General features: G+C 36.4%; 1 protein-coding gene across 1 annotated transcript in view; it reads left to right on the top strand.

Moving 5' to 3' along the window:
• Window positions 1-843: 843 nt before the first annotated feature.
• The window catches only part of EXOC2 (exocyst complex component 2), a gene marked incomplete at both ends in the record, with an annotated part of 118280 nt that continues 102556 nt past the window's right edge, over window positions 844-16567 (top strand). The window contains 3 exons of the mRNA XM_079533953.1: window positions 844-961; window positions 5846-6022; window positions 8470-8596. Coding sequence (XP_079390079.1) covers window positions 844-961; window positions 5846-6022; window positions 8470-8596 — 422 coding nt within the window. The remainder of the gene's footprint in view (window positions 962-5845; window positions 6023-8469; window positions 8597-16567) is intronic.

Consider the following 16567-nt stretch of genomic DNA (forward strand, 5'->3'; position numbering starts at 1 on the left):
TAAGAATTATAAATGTGGGGGTATTGCTGGGAACTAAGCTTCTTCAGGTTGTGCTCATATGCTTCTTGTAGGTGCATGAAGGAAACTGCTAATAAACAATAGGAATTCCTGATCAGATTCATAGTGGGCTGCGTGACAGAGGTGCCATACTGGTGTTTCTGATTCAAGTGAATACTCTTTTGGAAATTTTTTTTTTTTTTTTTTTTAATTATTATAATTTTGTGTACCTTAATGTTTATCTGTTGGGATATGATTTGTTTTATTGGTCTTTTCTGCTAGCATAGTGTTCGTAAGAAATGTTTTTCTTTTCTCAGTTTATCGAAGTGTCGATGTTTAATACGAATTAATGTTGGGGTTTCCTCCCCATGGGAGTATTTGTGCCAAACAGTCAGTTCTTGATGGGGAAGTAATCCCAATACATGTCCGTAGTCTAATACTTAGCAATTCTAAACTTTCTGAGCAATGCAATTGATAATTTTATAATAGAAGAGTGAGAATTTTCGATGTGATTTGGAGTATATAAAGTGTTTTGGTGGTTTAGGGTTGTTTTTTTTTTTGTTTGTTTGCTTGTTTTTTCTGAATCTATGTTTTCTTTTCAATTCAGAACTAGGGCTATGCCCATTATAAAAAATGGAACTGCAGAATAGGTGTGGGTATTCTTTATTGTTTGATAACAGCGGTAAAAAGAGCTTTGAGAATGGTGTTTCACATGCGCAGGTTTTTTTCCTATCATTTTAGAAGGCTTTTTTTAATAACTTTTATGTAATATAGTTATTTTTAAATGTTTTTTTTTCTTGCTTAACAGGTGCAAGTGGCTAAGTTTGCAGTAACTAAGTAGGCATCATGTCTCGAGCACGCCAGCCCCCACTTGTGACTGGCATCTCTCCCAATGAGGGCATCTCATGGACAAAAGTGACAATTCGAGGAGAAAATTTGGGAACTGGGCCAACGGACCTCATAGGTAAGCTGAAAATAAATTTGTAACTTTAGATACTGTTGAGTGGCTCATTTAGGATTTGATTAGAATTGTATTTTCTTTGCAAATAATATGGTAAAATCGATTGCATGTTATGAGAAATGCCCTTTCACATCTGTGCACTTGAATCCATAAACTCAGGGATGCTTTTCAATGTCTAGCAAATCAGAGTAACTGTACTTTGTTAAATGGCCTCTTAGCCTAACTCAGCGTCCTGTACTGAAAACTTAATGAGGGCCTGTGGGAGTGTATGAAAAGAGAGTAGATACAAAGGTACACTCCTTTGCTACTTTCCCAGGTACTGAGACTTTCTATTGGAGCTGTTTTCAGTGCATTGTGAAGATCACTGAGCATTACTGTTCCTTGAGTTAGTGTAAAAGTCAATTAGTATGTCTGCAACAATCTATGACCAAGTGGATTCAGCAATTCAGCTGCACATTGTGTGAAAAGCTTTCACTGTTTTGATTTTAACATGGTAACTTCGGTTGAATTGTCATGGTTCTGGGAGACTGATCAGTTTTTTCTGTGGTTCTTCTGTGTAGATCTTGATGACCATTACCTTCTGTTGACGCTTCTCCAGGATGAGAAGTGCAGGCAAATCTAACTTTTCTGCATATTTTTTTGACCCTCCCTGTTGTTTTTCAATGCATTGGTTTTATTACTAATATCTCGAGATAGGAGAACATCATCTTGGATACATGCAGTGTACAGGATATGAATGTACTTTTACATAATACTGTATGCTTATTTTTTTTCATAGAATTGTTTTCCATATAATTAGCATTAAACATCAAGTTGATGTTTTTCACTGATCTGCTTACTGTAGTCCCATGCTTTAATGTGTGAGGTATAGCAGTCAGTTTAGGGCCTGCCATCTGTGAACGTAAGATGGCTTTTGCCTGTGTGCTTCTCTTTGTTCATTGAATTTCAGTGGCTGTTTTATAGCTCCACTCAGTTTCATAAGATCTGTTCTGCATTTTGTTCTAGCTTTTACTGTCTTTATGTTCTGAATGAATTAATATCATCAGCAAACATTGTAACCTCTTTAACTTGTCATTTATGAGTATATTGAACAGCAGAGTTTCTAGCTGATGCCATGTGGAAATTTTCTTCAGTAAAAACATACCATTTACTCAGCCTTGCTTCTGTCTTTTAGCAAGCCATTTATGAAGTTGAGTCGTATCCTATGGCTACTTCATATTAGTCCTCTAGAGAAGGACTTAGTAAAATCTTTTGGAAATCCAAGGTAACTATAACTACTGGAATTTCCTGTTTTCTTTTTTTCTAATTTAAGCATATGTATACTTTGGTATTCATGCTAGAGACAATCTTTCTAATTTGTTGAGGAATCATGACTCCTCTGAAGTCTACTGGAATTTTGTTTGGCTTTACTAGAACCAATACTTCACTTCGTGGCAGTAAACCAAGATTCCCAAATTCCATTCTTGGCCACCACATTGAGCTTTATGGCCAAGCCAAGCATGAACTACTACAATTTTCCCCCTAATTTCAGTTTGCTGCCTCTTTTAGAGAAGAGTTAGTATTTTTCTGAGCTGCTAGACAGGGTTGTGGTACCCTGTATGAATGTTTATTGAAACATACTCAAAAACTGGTGGTATTATGAGTAGGTACATTCCTACTTATCTGCGTGGTTAATGTATCTCAATAACCCCATCAGTGTACTGGTGCAGTCTTTGTGTAAGTGAACAACACTAGGTTCTTGAAAGGAAGGCATTTCCTGAACTGTTTCTCAGTATTATAGCTGACTGACTGCTATTTATTTTTGTTTGTTTTTGGAGTAACTCTGCAACATATAGCTGCTGCTAATCTCATGTTTAAGGTAAAAGTAAAAAATGATTTGCTGTAATTTCTTTTCTACTTCGCTCATTTGAATATCAGCTTTTCCAGTAAGTGACTAAAGCCCCAGACACATTAGGATTTAATGGTTAAATTAGGCATGTAAATAGTCCCCGTGAGTTGGATGGAAATACTTGCAAAAGTGAGTCTTTGTAGGCACGCAATTTAAGGAAGTGAGGGTTTTGTAACATTTATAATCTACTACTTGAGATACATTAAAGTAAAACAAAAAGCAGTAAGCTATTTTTTTATATACATGGAGTACCACATGATAGAATATGGCTTTTGGTTTCATTTAAGGGAGAGCCTTCTTGTAATCTGTTTGTATCCTTGAAACTAAATAAACATTTTATTTGTAGCTCCATAGCTCACAGTACAAAATCCACCAGATTCACGCAGCATTTTCTGCTTTTGAAGTTTAGTTTGTCTCTTAAGACATTTGCAGTTGTGTTTTTGAATACATTGTAAAATTGTTGATTTATAAGGGAAGTCTCATGAGAATTACTTGTTTCTATTTATTGAAATAGGCAGAGGGCTGGACTCTCCAAAATACTCCATGAAAACTAGACCTCTAATATTCTCAAATATCCTCGTACCTTATAGCAGATCAAAACAAGGTTTTATATAAGGAGAAATTGTCTGTTTTGAGGAGGAAATAGTTTTATTTTTACCATCAGAGAATCTCTCCCCACATGCCTTTGTTTCAGCAGTTGCCCTGTGCCGCTGCTGTATTTTGTGGAGTATATAAGGAGCTGAGATTTTAGTTTGCATTTTTAAGGTACAGATAAATGTAGTTTCCCTCCTTTTAAGAAGTGTCAGATCACGTGGTGTTCTCTTGTGAGCTTGAAGAACTTCTAGTGACTGGGAAATAGTTGATACAAGGATCTTCAAAATTGTTATTGAAAACTTCTGCCCTACCAAATTGCTCAGGCTTAGATTATACTCAGGCTTTTTTTAAACTCTAGGGTGAAAATCTGTCTTTGTGAATGGTTCAGGCTATCAGTTAGTCTTAATTTCTGCTGCAATGTATTTCCCAATCAGAGTGAAGTCTAACAAAAAACTAGAGATTTAATAATTTTAGTGTAAGGTTAAAAGCCATGTGTCATAAATGTGTGTTTTTTCCCACCATCTGTTGAAAAAATAAATATTCTAGCCTGGTTAAAGTGTTGCAAATAAAGAGCAAACCAAATTGTTTTTGATTTGGAAGACTTAATTTGCTTTTTTGTTTTTGCCTCCCTCACCTCCTTTTAGGCATGCATAAGAAATGTATCTCGTGCCCTTGCTCAAGTAAAATTGCCTTCAGTAGTAATAAGATTCAAGGCCTTTCTGTTTTTTATTTTTTGGGTTTTGTTTTCAAAATAGATTTTGGCAGGGAGTAGGGCATTTTAATGTCTGACAAAATCATGAAAGCTGCCAAATTTGTCTGCTGTGTAATGTCAGGGATTTAAATTGTTAGGAAAAGTAAGTGTGAAGCTTTGGTACTGAGCCACATATGCTGATCCCTTTCTGTCTGTATTTGCTAAATTGGTCATAGCTTTCTAGAAATTAGCCAAGCCAAGCCAACAGGGAAAGAACTGCTTTGCCTGACTAACATGTTCTAGTACAGCCAGCACACTAGTACGGCCTTATCATTTTAGGCATATGGTAAAGGGTGTTATTTAAGAAGACAGTAATGAAGTCTGTAATCAAGTCTGTTAGGAACCTTTTTGTATTGATATTATAGATCTTAAGAGCTTCCTAATTCTTTAGGATAAAGAAGCTCAAATTGGAAATGTGAAGCTGTAGATCCAAGGAAAAAAAATCTATCTATTCCGTGATCCAGAGTCCTGATCTGACCAGAACTGATGAGTTGGTCTGACTGGTCTGACTACATGAGATGTAGCCTCAGGGAAACCTGAGCTTGTATTAAAGTGTACATTGACTCTTAGTTTTTAAGACTATTATTAAATGCTAAACTAACAAAATTAAACACTGACGCTAAAGCTTGACTTGTTTTAATATGTCCTAATCTTTCTCTGTGAGAGAGCTTTGTCGCGGAATCACAGAATGGCCAGGGTAGGAAGGGACCTCAAGGATCATGCCACATGCAGGGCCACCAACCTCCCCATTCAATACTAGACCAGGCTGCCCAAGGCCCCAACCAATCTGGCCTTGAACACCTCCAGGGACAGGGCATCCACAACCTCTCTGGGCAGCCTGTTCCAGCACCTCACCACTCTCTCTGTAAAGAACTTCCCCCTGACATCCAACCTAAATCTTCCCTCCCTCAACTTAAAACCCTTTCCCCTTGTCCTGCTGTTATCTACCCTTTCAAAGAGTTGATGGATAAAACGTTGTATTTTTTCTTCCAGCATGCATCATTTCTACTTCAGTTATGAGAAAATATAGAGGAAGAGACAAATGAATGTCAGATGACTGTTTTTTTATATGCATACAACAACAGCAGTCTATTCTGCAGATCATAGATTTTTATACAGAAGAAATGAGGACAGAATAATTTTTAAGGAGCATTTTTTTCCTTTTTAAACCAGTATCATCATCTTGCAGTGTCTGCGAAAGCATCATTAAATATACTTGAAGAAACATTTCTTTTTTTTGTGAATAGTTAGCAGTATCTCTTTGTTTTTTGCTCAGCCAAGTCACACAGACCAAACTTTCTACAGTGTTACACTGTGCAGTGCTGAATAGCAGTTCTATAGTGTTGCTGATAGAGGATATTATTAAGTTGCAGTAGCTCCATAACTGATGGCAGAGATTAAAATAAGCTCAAAGTAGCACAGTCTCAAGTGGCACTAGGACACTGGGACTGAAGTCACGTGAGGAATATCTGAAAAATGTATTCATGACTCCTAAACTGTAGTTGCCTGTAAGGCACTAGAGAAGGGTCATACGTCTGTGTCTAAAATACGTGAAGCATCATAAATGTTTTTGCCTTACTGAATTTCAGAAGATACTTTTGTTCATAGGATGTTGATTTTTGTAATTTGTTTGGTTTTTTTTCCTCCCCTGTAGGTTTAACGATATGTGGGCACAATTGTCTGCTCACTGCTGAATGGATGTCTGCTAGTAAAATTGTGTGTCGAGTTGGACAAGCTAAAAATGACAAAGGAGATATTATTGTCACTACAAAATCTGGTGGCAGAGGAACTTCAACTGTTTCCTTCAAGCTGCTGAAACCGGAAAAAATAGGTACTTCTCTTGTTCAAACTCGCATCTGTTTTGATTGCTAGAGGAAAATATAAGTGAATGCCTGTATAAATAAATTGTATGTTTAAAATGGGTTCATGTCAAGACAGTCCTCAGTTGTCCAGAAAAAGCAGGGTATGTTATTAAAATGTACAAATGATATTTGTGATATCAGTTCTGCTTTCTCAGTATCCTGATAAAATCATCAAGGACTAATGAAAAGTGTCCCTTTGTGTTTGTAAACAGAAGTACTAAACTTGTAAAATTTTCAGGAAATTCATAACATATCCAGTAAATATTCATACTGCTTTTTAATTTACTAGATACATAGGTCACTCTGAAAGTAATAACTGTTTATTTCCATGGAAACCACAACAGATACAAAAAATACAATAGCACTATTTGATATTTGGCATTTTTGATGTCTATTTGATATTTTGACTATTTGATAGAGCAAATTTCCAAGTACAAAACGCTGTTTTTCAACATAGTCACCACCATAACTGTGTTTTTGCATAGTGATGAGCATGAGCCTGCATGCTGTGGTAACCAAATCTGCACCAGCAGAGGTAACTCTCCATTTTAAGCTGCTTTGACAGTGTCATTGCTAGGAAGATGTTGACAGTGCAGTCCATCATTCATCAACTTGAACAAAGTGCCAAAAGAAGGTACCAAATCTGGACTGTGGGGTGGGTGTGGTAGGACAGTCCAGCCAACACTGGTAGTGTGCTCCATGGTCTTCAAACTGGTAAGGAGCTTGGCATTATTGTGTTGTAAGAGCAAGATTGTCTTCTTTGGCCTTATTCTGAAGTTTGAGCCTTTAGCTTAGTCAGCATCTCGATGTAATGGTCTGAATTGATGATTTGCCTGGGTGCCAGGAAATCCAGTAGAATCACCCCTTTACAATATTCCATTGTTGCCACCATTGTTTCCAACACATTGAAGACAATATTCAGCTCTGTACAGAGTTCCCTGGTCATAATCTGCCAATTTGTGCAGCTGAGTTAATCAAGGTACTCTTCATTTCTTGGTGTGACAGCAGTACATGGCCATGGAACGTGGCTGTTGCCTCTGCTGAAGCTCACGCCTACAGCCTTGCTGTGTTCACATCCATTGTATGGTCTTGATAAACGTTCAGCGAGCGTTGATGAATGTCAGTGGGTACCATTTTTTTCTGTCTGGAGGAATTAATTGCCCTTTGTTTCATACGCACTTCCATGCTGTTGGACTGCCCCTCTACTGCCATCTGTAACACTACAACAAAATATAATGGAATATTGGTGTGAAGGTTCAAGATCTGCTGCCGTACTGTTAGCGTCTGACTCTGATGCTGTGGGCCATCATTATAGAATAGGAGGCATTACTTTCAGAGAGTTCTTGTAAATTCGAAGTATAAACCAGATAATGAGTTTTACATCTAAATCCTGAGCTGACAGTTGGTCTTGAAAAGGAAAAGCTGAATCTTTAGTATTGTTTCTGATTTGTAATTCAAGCCACCCTCCAAGGTCTCAAGTATTTCTCTTGTGGTGTTTAACCATTAAAGTTATGTTGCCAAGCAGTCTAGGAACTGTAGCCTTAATAACCTCTAGATTTTAAACATTTCTTTCAGAGCACCTTATTGAGGAAGTTGTCTAGTCATCTTTTCTAGCACTGAGATTCCCACAAGAATATCTGGTTTTGGCTTTTGCTCTCTGCAGTTTAATGGCAGTTAAATAAAGCATTATTTCTTATAAGCTGAACTAGAAGCTGGCCATTAGAAAGGTGAAAAACAAGCAGGTATTAATGGCGAAATTTTTTGTGGTGGGAGAGGAAAATGAATATTAAAAGAACAAACAAAAAACAACATTGGGGTCCGGATATTTTCTCATCTTGAATATCTTATGTTAAAGAAGGGGGTGATGATGAACGTGGCTGGCTGCATTTTTGGCCAGAGCCAAACCTTTACCTGTTGTCATTGCTGTAAAGCTGTGGAAACAAGGCCAGTTCCTTGTCCAACTTCAGTCATTCATATTGGCACACAGCCAAAACTGGCCTACTTTTTCATTATTAGTGACACAGAAAAGGGATCTTTCCTAAAATATGCAGGTAGGAAGGCCGCTGGCTAATTGCTTGTTTTCAGAGTAGCTGATGACAAGACATATTAAAATACTTGAAGGAATGGAAAATGTTAATATGCTATTATTAGGAAAATGCTTTTCTTTTTATATGGACCTGTACATTCTCTAAGAGGTAATATTTGATGCCCAGTCATTATTAATACCTTTTTAACAGCTAAAATAAAATAATTCAGCTTAATTGTATCCAGGTTGTTTTGCAGTGTAACTTCCAATATATTACCTAGGCATCCATTTTATATTTATCAGGATCTTTCAAATTAGTTCAGTATGTTAGAATTCGATAGTGCTTGACAGTCCTTGTTTTTTTAAGGATTTGTGCTTTGTTTTCTCTAGGTATCTTGGATCAGTCTGCTGTCTGGGTGGATGAAATGAACTATTATGACATGCGCACTGATAGAAACAAAGGGATTCCCCCTTTGTCCCTACGTCCAGCTAATCCACTTGGTATTGAGATGGACAAGTGAGTACCAAATGCCTTTAATCCACTTTTTTAGTGTTTTTCTATATATATATGTCTTTGTAAGTTTCAGAAAAGTTTTAATAATTTACAGGATAGGAAAGGATTTAAAAATGCATGTGCTTCAGTGGATGGCATAGTATTTGGGACTCAGAAGAGTTGTTGGTGCACAGTCTCTTCTGCTTCACAGTCCATTTTTAGATAATTAATTAGATCTGTAGATTAAAAAAAAAAACAAAAAACTATAGATCTAAAAGTCTGATGTGTTGAACTCCGCTGATGCTTATATTTTGAGGACTGGTAAATAACCTAAGGCTTTGGATTTATACATTGTGGTTATGGAATGCTTACTGGAGCATCTGAGCATATGAGTTTAATGGGGCTTTTAAGAATGTTTAGATTGCTTTCTGTTGCTAAAATTGTACTGTAAAATGTGATTTATTATACCACATCAATTTGTTTATTTTATTGAGTTATTAATACTGCTTTCCAACCCATGGAGTTCTAAACTTTTGTTCATAAATATGGTGGAGTTTGACTTTTTTTCTGAAATAGAAGCTTTCTGATAATTGACAAACAAGGTCATAGAGCTTTAAAAGTGACACACTGGTTGTGCTCCAAACTGACCAACTCCTAGACATGTCAGCATGGTTAGTATTTATCCTTATCAAGAAGCAACTCTGGCAAGAATAAATGCAATTTAAAATTAGACTCTAGAGTCTCTTCTTCTAAACAGTCCATTTGTGACAAGTACTTGTGCAGTTTCATTGATCCATTTTCTCAGATGGTGGAGAATGCAAGCTATTTCAGAATAATTCCTCTTTCACAAAGGTGGGGTAATGTAATTGTATATTTCTGTAGCTAAAAATTCCCGATATGATTTCTGATATCTGAGCTTTGTCAGTATCTGTGTTATTAATTGCCTGGAATTTTATTCAATCAATGTCTCTTACTATTTAACACAATAAACAACGTCTTCTATTGTGTTATTAGTAACAGAACTCAGCTGTCTCTGGTTTTGTTTATTACCTGAATTACTGCTCCTTTGAAACCCTAATAGTTATAGGTCTGAGTCTGAATCCTGACAAAACATGATTGGAGTTGGAGTAGTTCTTAAATCTGTGTAAATACACGAGTGTTTGGTTCGAAGCCTTGCCATCTCAGTATGTTTTAAACTTCAGTTATTTCTGTATCAGTCCAATGGTTTGTGGTTATTTGACTGTTTTCTCAGAAGATATCCAGTCTTAATCTGAGGGCATCACATAGGTACATGTATCCACTGTGTCCATTGTTACTTTGTTTTGCTGAGAAACTACACTTTTCTTGAAATCTGTACGGGATTTCTAGTGGATTTGTCATCAGCTTCCGGACTCCGGTTGCTCATTTCCTTCCTACTTTAAATAGATATTTTTCTTTTCAAAATACGAAGCCGTATTTTTAAAATAAGCTGGAGATGTTTTCTGTTTCGAGTATTGTTCACCAACCTCTTGGTATAATTTCTTACTGACCCTTCTTTCATCTTTTGTTTTCCAACCCTATTAGCGTCATGGTCTAGAACTGTGGTCAGTGTTTCAGAATCCTTCCAGAAGACCTCCTCTGTCTGCTGCTACCCTCCATTGCCTGTCTGTAAATTCAGGATATAAAATAACAATCATTATTTTTTATAACACTGTGTTACAGTGTGAACTAGCCAGGAGGCACTCGTTAGCTAAATTGCTACTTTTGCTACTGACATGGCTGCTCATTCTGCAGTGATGACCCAGATTCCTTTATCTTACCTCTATCTTCTAACATTTGCTAGTGTTCCTCTGTTTGCACCTTCCTTGACAAGCTTGTTTTCAAAGTCCAGGTGACAAAATCTTTCTTAATATTTTTACCGACTGTTGATAAAAATTGTTGGTGATAAAGTTAGCGGATGATGCAAATACTGATGGAAAAAGAAACGTGGCCTATAGTAAAACTTTTATCTGCAGATTTTCTCAGGTTTTCTTCTCCACTGATTGATTTGTTGGCTTTTTATTGTTGTTGTTTAAATTAGGTAGTTCCTTAGTCCATCTGATTTATTCTGTTGGCATCACATAACACTAAGTTGTTAATCAGTCAGACAGTAGCAAGTTTCCTTTTAAATGGCAATACATTAACTGTGTCTGGTTACTTATTCACTGAAGCACTTAATCTTAAAGCCTGTATAATATGTTTTCAAACATTGTATGAAATGTTTGTGACTGACGTTAAAACTATTTTTCTCTGCTTTAATTCTTCGTTGAGCCCTGTAATAGCTTTCCCAAATTTTATCTGAGATTTAAGTCAAGATAATCAGTTCAGCTGCATCAGCCCTCTTGTGTTCCTCACAAGAATTCTTTCATTAAATGCATTGGCTATGATGCAGTTACTTTTTGCTTGCTCTCATTTTAAGAAAATGTTTAATGTGGTACTCAAATGTAGAACCAAAATTAATACTACTTATAACCATGACAGTGTGAATTTGATAGGTTAAGAATTGTCTTCCAGAAACCTGAACAGGATCAGTTTAGGATTAGTTTGGAGTCATTTGTTTGGATGGTTGTTAAATAAGAAACTAATAATACCATATTTTAAGGGTTTAATTTGGAAGCATTAGTGATAAGCATGTTAATGAAACCTCACGTTTTGTGTAAAAAAGAAATTAAAAGGAAGTTCATAAATAAATACAAGTAGGAAACAAAAACCGTTTTGTGACATGGGGGAAATGGGGAAGTGGAATGTCAAGTCTAAGTCTGTGGTCTACTGACCTCCAACTTCAGTGGAGGCGAAACAGGAAGATTATGGTGTGCACTACTGTTGCAAATGAGCAGTTTGAGGGAAGCATTACAAGTAGTTGTGTGGAGGGACTGAGAACAAGAAGTCATGGGGAGGAGAAAAAGTTGGGAAAAGACATGAAATACCAGGGCTACCCGTGCGCTGTGGGTAACTGCATGATGTTTAAAGTTGTGACTATAGATGGATTGTTCTGTGTGCAATTTTAAATGCCTCCCCCAGTGTGAAATTTTTCATAATTTTCTTCAAAAATTGGAGCAAAACAATGTTTGCTTTTATAAAATAATCTTTAATACCATATTGTTTAGTTAAACGTGTTTTCAAGTACTTGACGGATGGGTGAGTAGGGAGAAATATTTTCCACAGTGTTGGAAAGATGGGCAATTATAAATTAAGAAAGGGAATAGATAAGCAGGCTATTGGTATTAACCATTACTAGGCAAGGGAATGGTTTGTTACTGGAAATGATAAAAAAAATATTGTTGAAATATTGGGATGTTTTAAAATTAACCTAATATGGAGAAGAACAATTGTATGTACAAGGAGACTAGATTTCATAGCATTCTTCTTTGTTAATACCTTTAGCTTCTTTAAGCCATTTTTAATGTGTGTAAATAAAGGGTGTGTTTGAATTTTGAAGCTGACACATTTAATATTGGTCTGATTTGGTGGAATTTCAAATCCCATGCCTTGCACCCTCATGGCTGTTAAGAAAAGGAGTGCCAAGCTTGTGCAAGTGCAGTAAAAAACAAACAAACAAACAAACAAAAAACAAAAAAACCTTTTGAAGAAGGGACGAAAGAGAAAAACAGAGTGAGAAAATGAGGAATGAGCTGAGAGGAGCACATTGAAGAAATGGCAGGAAGAGGGTAGCCTGCAAGTAGAGAGAGAGGAGTTCTCCGGAAGGTGGTTGTCAGTCATCAGCAAATGGTACAGAAAAGGCAGTTCGGAAAGATGTAGATGACCTGTCCTTTGAGATTATTTTATTTTAATATAGACTGTGCTTAGTTCTAAGAGTTATTTTGTAAATTCAATGAAGTTTTGTTACAGCACTATCATTTAATGCACGTTGCTTGCTTGCTATCGAGTACTTCGTTCACATTATAAAGCAGATATTTAAAACGTTTAACACGTGAGTTCTAGTTTATAGTTTTCCGGATGCCATAAGGACTTAAAGCCTTAGTTTTCTATCATCATCTGGCTTTAAGTGCAAAGCAGGTCTGTGCCACTCTCCGCCCCAAGGATTATTCCTGGCTGTGGTGTTACAGAGATGTAGCCAGAAGTCTTTACAAGAGACTTAAATAGCTTTCAGGAAGAGAAAGAGTATTCGGTGTAGTGACCTCAATCTGAGAAGTGTGGAAAGTTGGCATGGAAGTACTAACAGTACTAACAGTAACAGTGATGTTGCAGTACTTGGACTGGTTCTCACCCTTTGAAATACTTACAAGAACAGAGCGGTAGACTGTGTCCTAAATTTTGAACAGTTCTGGGAAAGAAAATTTGTGTGACATGTTTCATAAGAGCTCTGAGTAAAATCAGATGATGAAAAATTTAAGTTTGCCTAAGATTTGTGAATGAACTGCTTTCTCAGATGTGTTGCATACATTTTTACCCTCTCACATAAGTCCTTTACGTGAGATATTCCCTGCCTTCTCTCCACACTGCTAGACCTCCTCTCCACAAAGCAGTAACTGCAGTAGTTTGAAAAATTTTAAGTATTGTTTGTTGTTTTGCATGTAGCAGAGGTCATTATGGTGGATACATCTCCTACATGAAAGCAAATGCTGACATGTTAAGTACATTCCACATACTTCTGTATCCACCCACTCAATACAGATGCTTCCCTCTTCCCACGCCAGCTTCCAAAACACTTCATCTGGCAGAGGGAAGAGACGATCTTACGCTGCCACCTAATGGCAAACATCATTTTGCTGCTGTGAGATGGGAAGAGGCTTTCTGGAGCCTGTGGTAACGTGTTTATTTTTAAATGACTTGTATGAAACTTCATTCTTGGGTATGATAGGCTCGTGGAAACTTTCATCACAGTGGTATCTAAAAAACCTGTAGGAGAGAGATGCTGAATGTGAGTCGTATTTTTATGTTGCTAAAAATAATAGCAGTGTTTTCTTCTTGTAAGGCTGATGATCGATTTCAGGTATCTGCGTATTAATCTCTTAACAAGTTTTACCACATTCTGCCATTTTCAGATATGGTTGTCATTTGTTGTCGTATTTCTGATAAACCCAGCACTATTAGACAGTAATTGTCAGTGTGCATCTGTGTCTTTGCTGTTGGAGGGATCTTTGTTAGTACCTTTTGATTTGTCTTGTTTAGTCTACTCCGGTGTCCCTTATGCTGGTCTTCTTGCGTGCAGGATTAACACAGTACAGCTGGTACAAAGCCTGCTTCTAGGACTCTGGTACCAGACAGAGAGGGAGTGTAGAGTAGCTCTGGGTTGACCTGTTTACACTGGTTGCTATTCAGGATCTGTGTTTATTTAAAGTTGCTTCTTTTGACCTATAAGCTCCTGTGGAATTGAGGTTCAGGTTACCTTTTGGTCATTGTGTTCTGTTTTTGGACTGGCTTTTAATTGCTGTACATTGTCATGTATGCTGGAAAACACACACCGAGACTGGGAGCAATATAATCTTTACAGAAGTTACAACTTAGTGTTGCATTCATAGTCAAGAGCCCTGTTGTTGTTGGGTTTTTTTGTTGTTTTTTTTTTTTTTTTGTATCCATTGCTTTCTGTTCCCATGACTCAAGAATTTTCTGTAATACTAAATTGTGATTGGTTGAGGGCTGTGATTTACCTATGGAGATCACAGCTGATCTGAAACCTCTGGAGAATATAAATGCTCTGTATATGTGCAAGTTCTGTAGTAAGATTTTTAAGGACTGTACATAACCTAAGTTTGGGATGATGTAGGGATTAACTTGTATTTCTGGGCAGATGTAACCGAAGGGAATTGATTATACCCAATGCATTTTGAATCCAAAGCAGATTCGTATGCCCTTTACGTGGAAGCAATTGGAGTTCTGCATGACTGTATTAGAGGTAGTCAAAATATGTTTGAGGAATGTGAAAGTATACAGCGGCCTGAAACCAAATTTCTTTTTATTACGGTTATCTCATGAACATAAACAGTATGTAAAACTTTAATTCCTTTGTCTTTTAAGTTACGGCCTGATAGTTCTGAGGAATGAATAAGACTACTTTAAAATGTTAGCCAGAGCTTTAGTACAAGGTCTGGTTTTGCAGCGAGTAAAATAGCCTGCCTAGCAGAAAGCATATAAATGCACTTTACTTTTATGCATTTCTCTAACTTCACACTTTCAGCAGAATCTTCACATACATTAAACTTACCACTTCTTTTCTTTAAATTCTTTCTGGGTTCCTTTTTGGTTGCCAGCTCCTTTTGCAGTGATTGCTTTTTAATCAGTGATGAAGTATTAAGAGTTGTTGCTTCCTGAATTGACTTCTCTAGAACTAGCAATTCAGCAGAAGAGCAATGGACAATCTCACTGTGTGCTAGCGTGATCTCAACTTTTCCTACTAGTTCATGCTCAGCCTATGATGTCAAAATGAGTAAAACAGAAATGCTTCTCAAGTCGCATATGTGCTTGTTTATAAGTGAATGGTAAGCAAGTTTTCATGAGAACAATGTCTAAGGACTTATTTATTTAATTTACTAATGGAAGTTAATGAAACAAACTTTTGTCTGTGTAGTCAATCTCTTTTTAGGCCCATCTGGCCAGACATTTGAGAAACTTGGAGAGATTGAGTTCAATCACTTTCAGATTGAACTTCTTAGAGAGCAGCTTGTTGCAGAGACAGCTGTACCAAGTCAGTTCAAGCTACCCATATCTGTTAGTGGAAAAACTACTGGTAGAATTTATGATTAAAAATAAGAGTACTACACCATAGAGTATAACATACAGTTAACCTACCACACACATACACGTTCATGTTTCTACTCTGTTGTGACTGTCTCTAAAAAATGTCCGCATAGATAAAAGCAGCCATAAACGCATTGCTAATTTATGGCTCTACACGAATACATCTGCTGGAAAAAAGCTTCCAATAACTTTTCAATGCAGTCAAACACTGAACTGAAAAAACTTCGTTTCTGTCACACAGTCTGTGGGCAAAACTCATTTGCAGGAATTTATTACATCCCTAGCTAAATAATTGGTCTTTATCTCGGTGTATTTATATTTTTTCTATGAATTACATAACTTATACATAAGCTTAAACTGTCATGCATATATCTTGGAGTCTTGTAGCAATAGTAGTGTTTAGTGATGGTATATTTGTTGAGTGTATGTACCTTCTGTGTTGTATCTGTTTCTGTTGGCTTCTGAGGAAATATATTGAAGTTCTGAAAAATAAGAACAAAATTATGCTTCTGTATTGTGTTACCTGCACTAATATATTGTTTATAAAAAGTTCATAGTCTCATTCAAGGTAACCAAAAGTGCTTTTCGTTGCTATTGTTTTGATTTTCTTTTAGCATTAAAAAATCATACCAGAAAGGTGCAATCACATATGCATTTAATGTGAAAGGATTTTTGGACATGGATGACATGTGTCATCACATACGAAATACTGTCCTGTAAATTCTTCTGTTCTTTTGAATACTTTGAAAAATAAGATATTTCCTTCGAGTATGTTTCAAGGAACATAACAGGCATTTGTGAAATTAAAGGTCATGGGATAATCTTGAATCTCTACTAATTATTATTTTTTATATTGCATTATTGCATTATTTTCATTGAGCTCAGAGAAATGTTGGGATCTTTGTTGTTAACTGCTGTGTTTGTTTCTCACAATGTTTTCCCTATTTCTCTACTTCTTGTATCTCTCATCACTTTTCCTTGCATTTCCTTTGATACATTCTCATTTTGAAAAAGTGTTGTTTCATACCCTTGTTCTAATCAGGTGCTACTGATGAATGACTTCTGTACTGGTCATTAAGTATGTGCTTGTTTGAACCTGCGTGTGCTAGTAACCATTTAGATATGAATAGAAATTTGGAGAAAACAAATTTTATTTTTGTATAATTGTACTTAACATGCTTGCCTTTAGATTTTCTTAATTTAAATTGTTGGCAGTTTTTTTGTTTGTTTTTTATGTTGTCTTCTGTATTAAAAGCAACTTCAGCCATCTTGATATAC

Source organism: Tetrao urogallus (genome assembly GCF_951394365.1).
Source record: "Tetrao urogallus genome assembly, chromosome: 3".
NCBI classification, from domain to species: Eukaryota; Metazoa; Chordata; class Aves; order Galliformes; family Phasianidae; genus Tetrao; species Tetrao urogallus.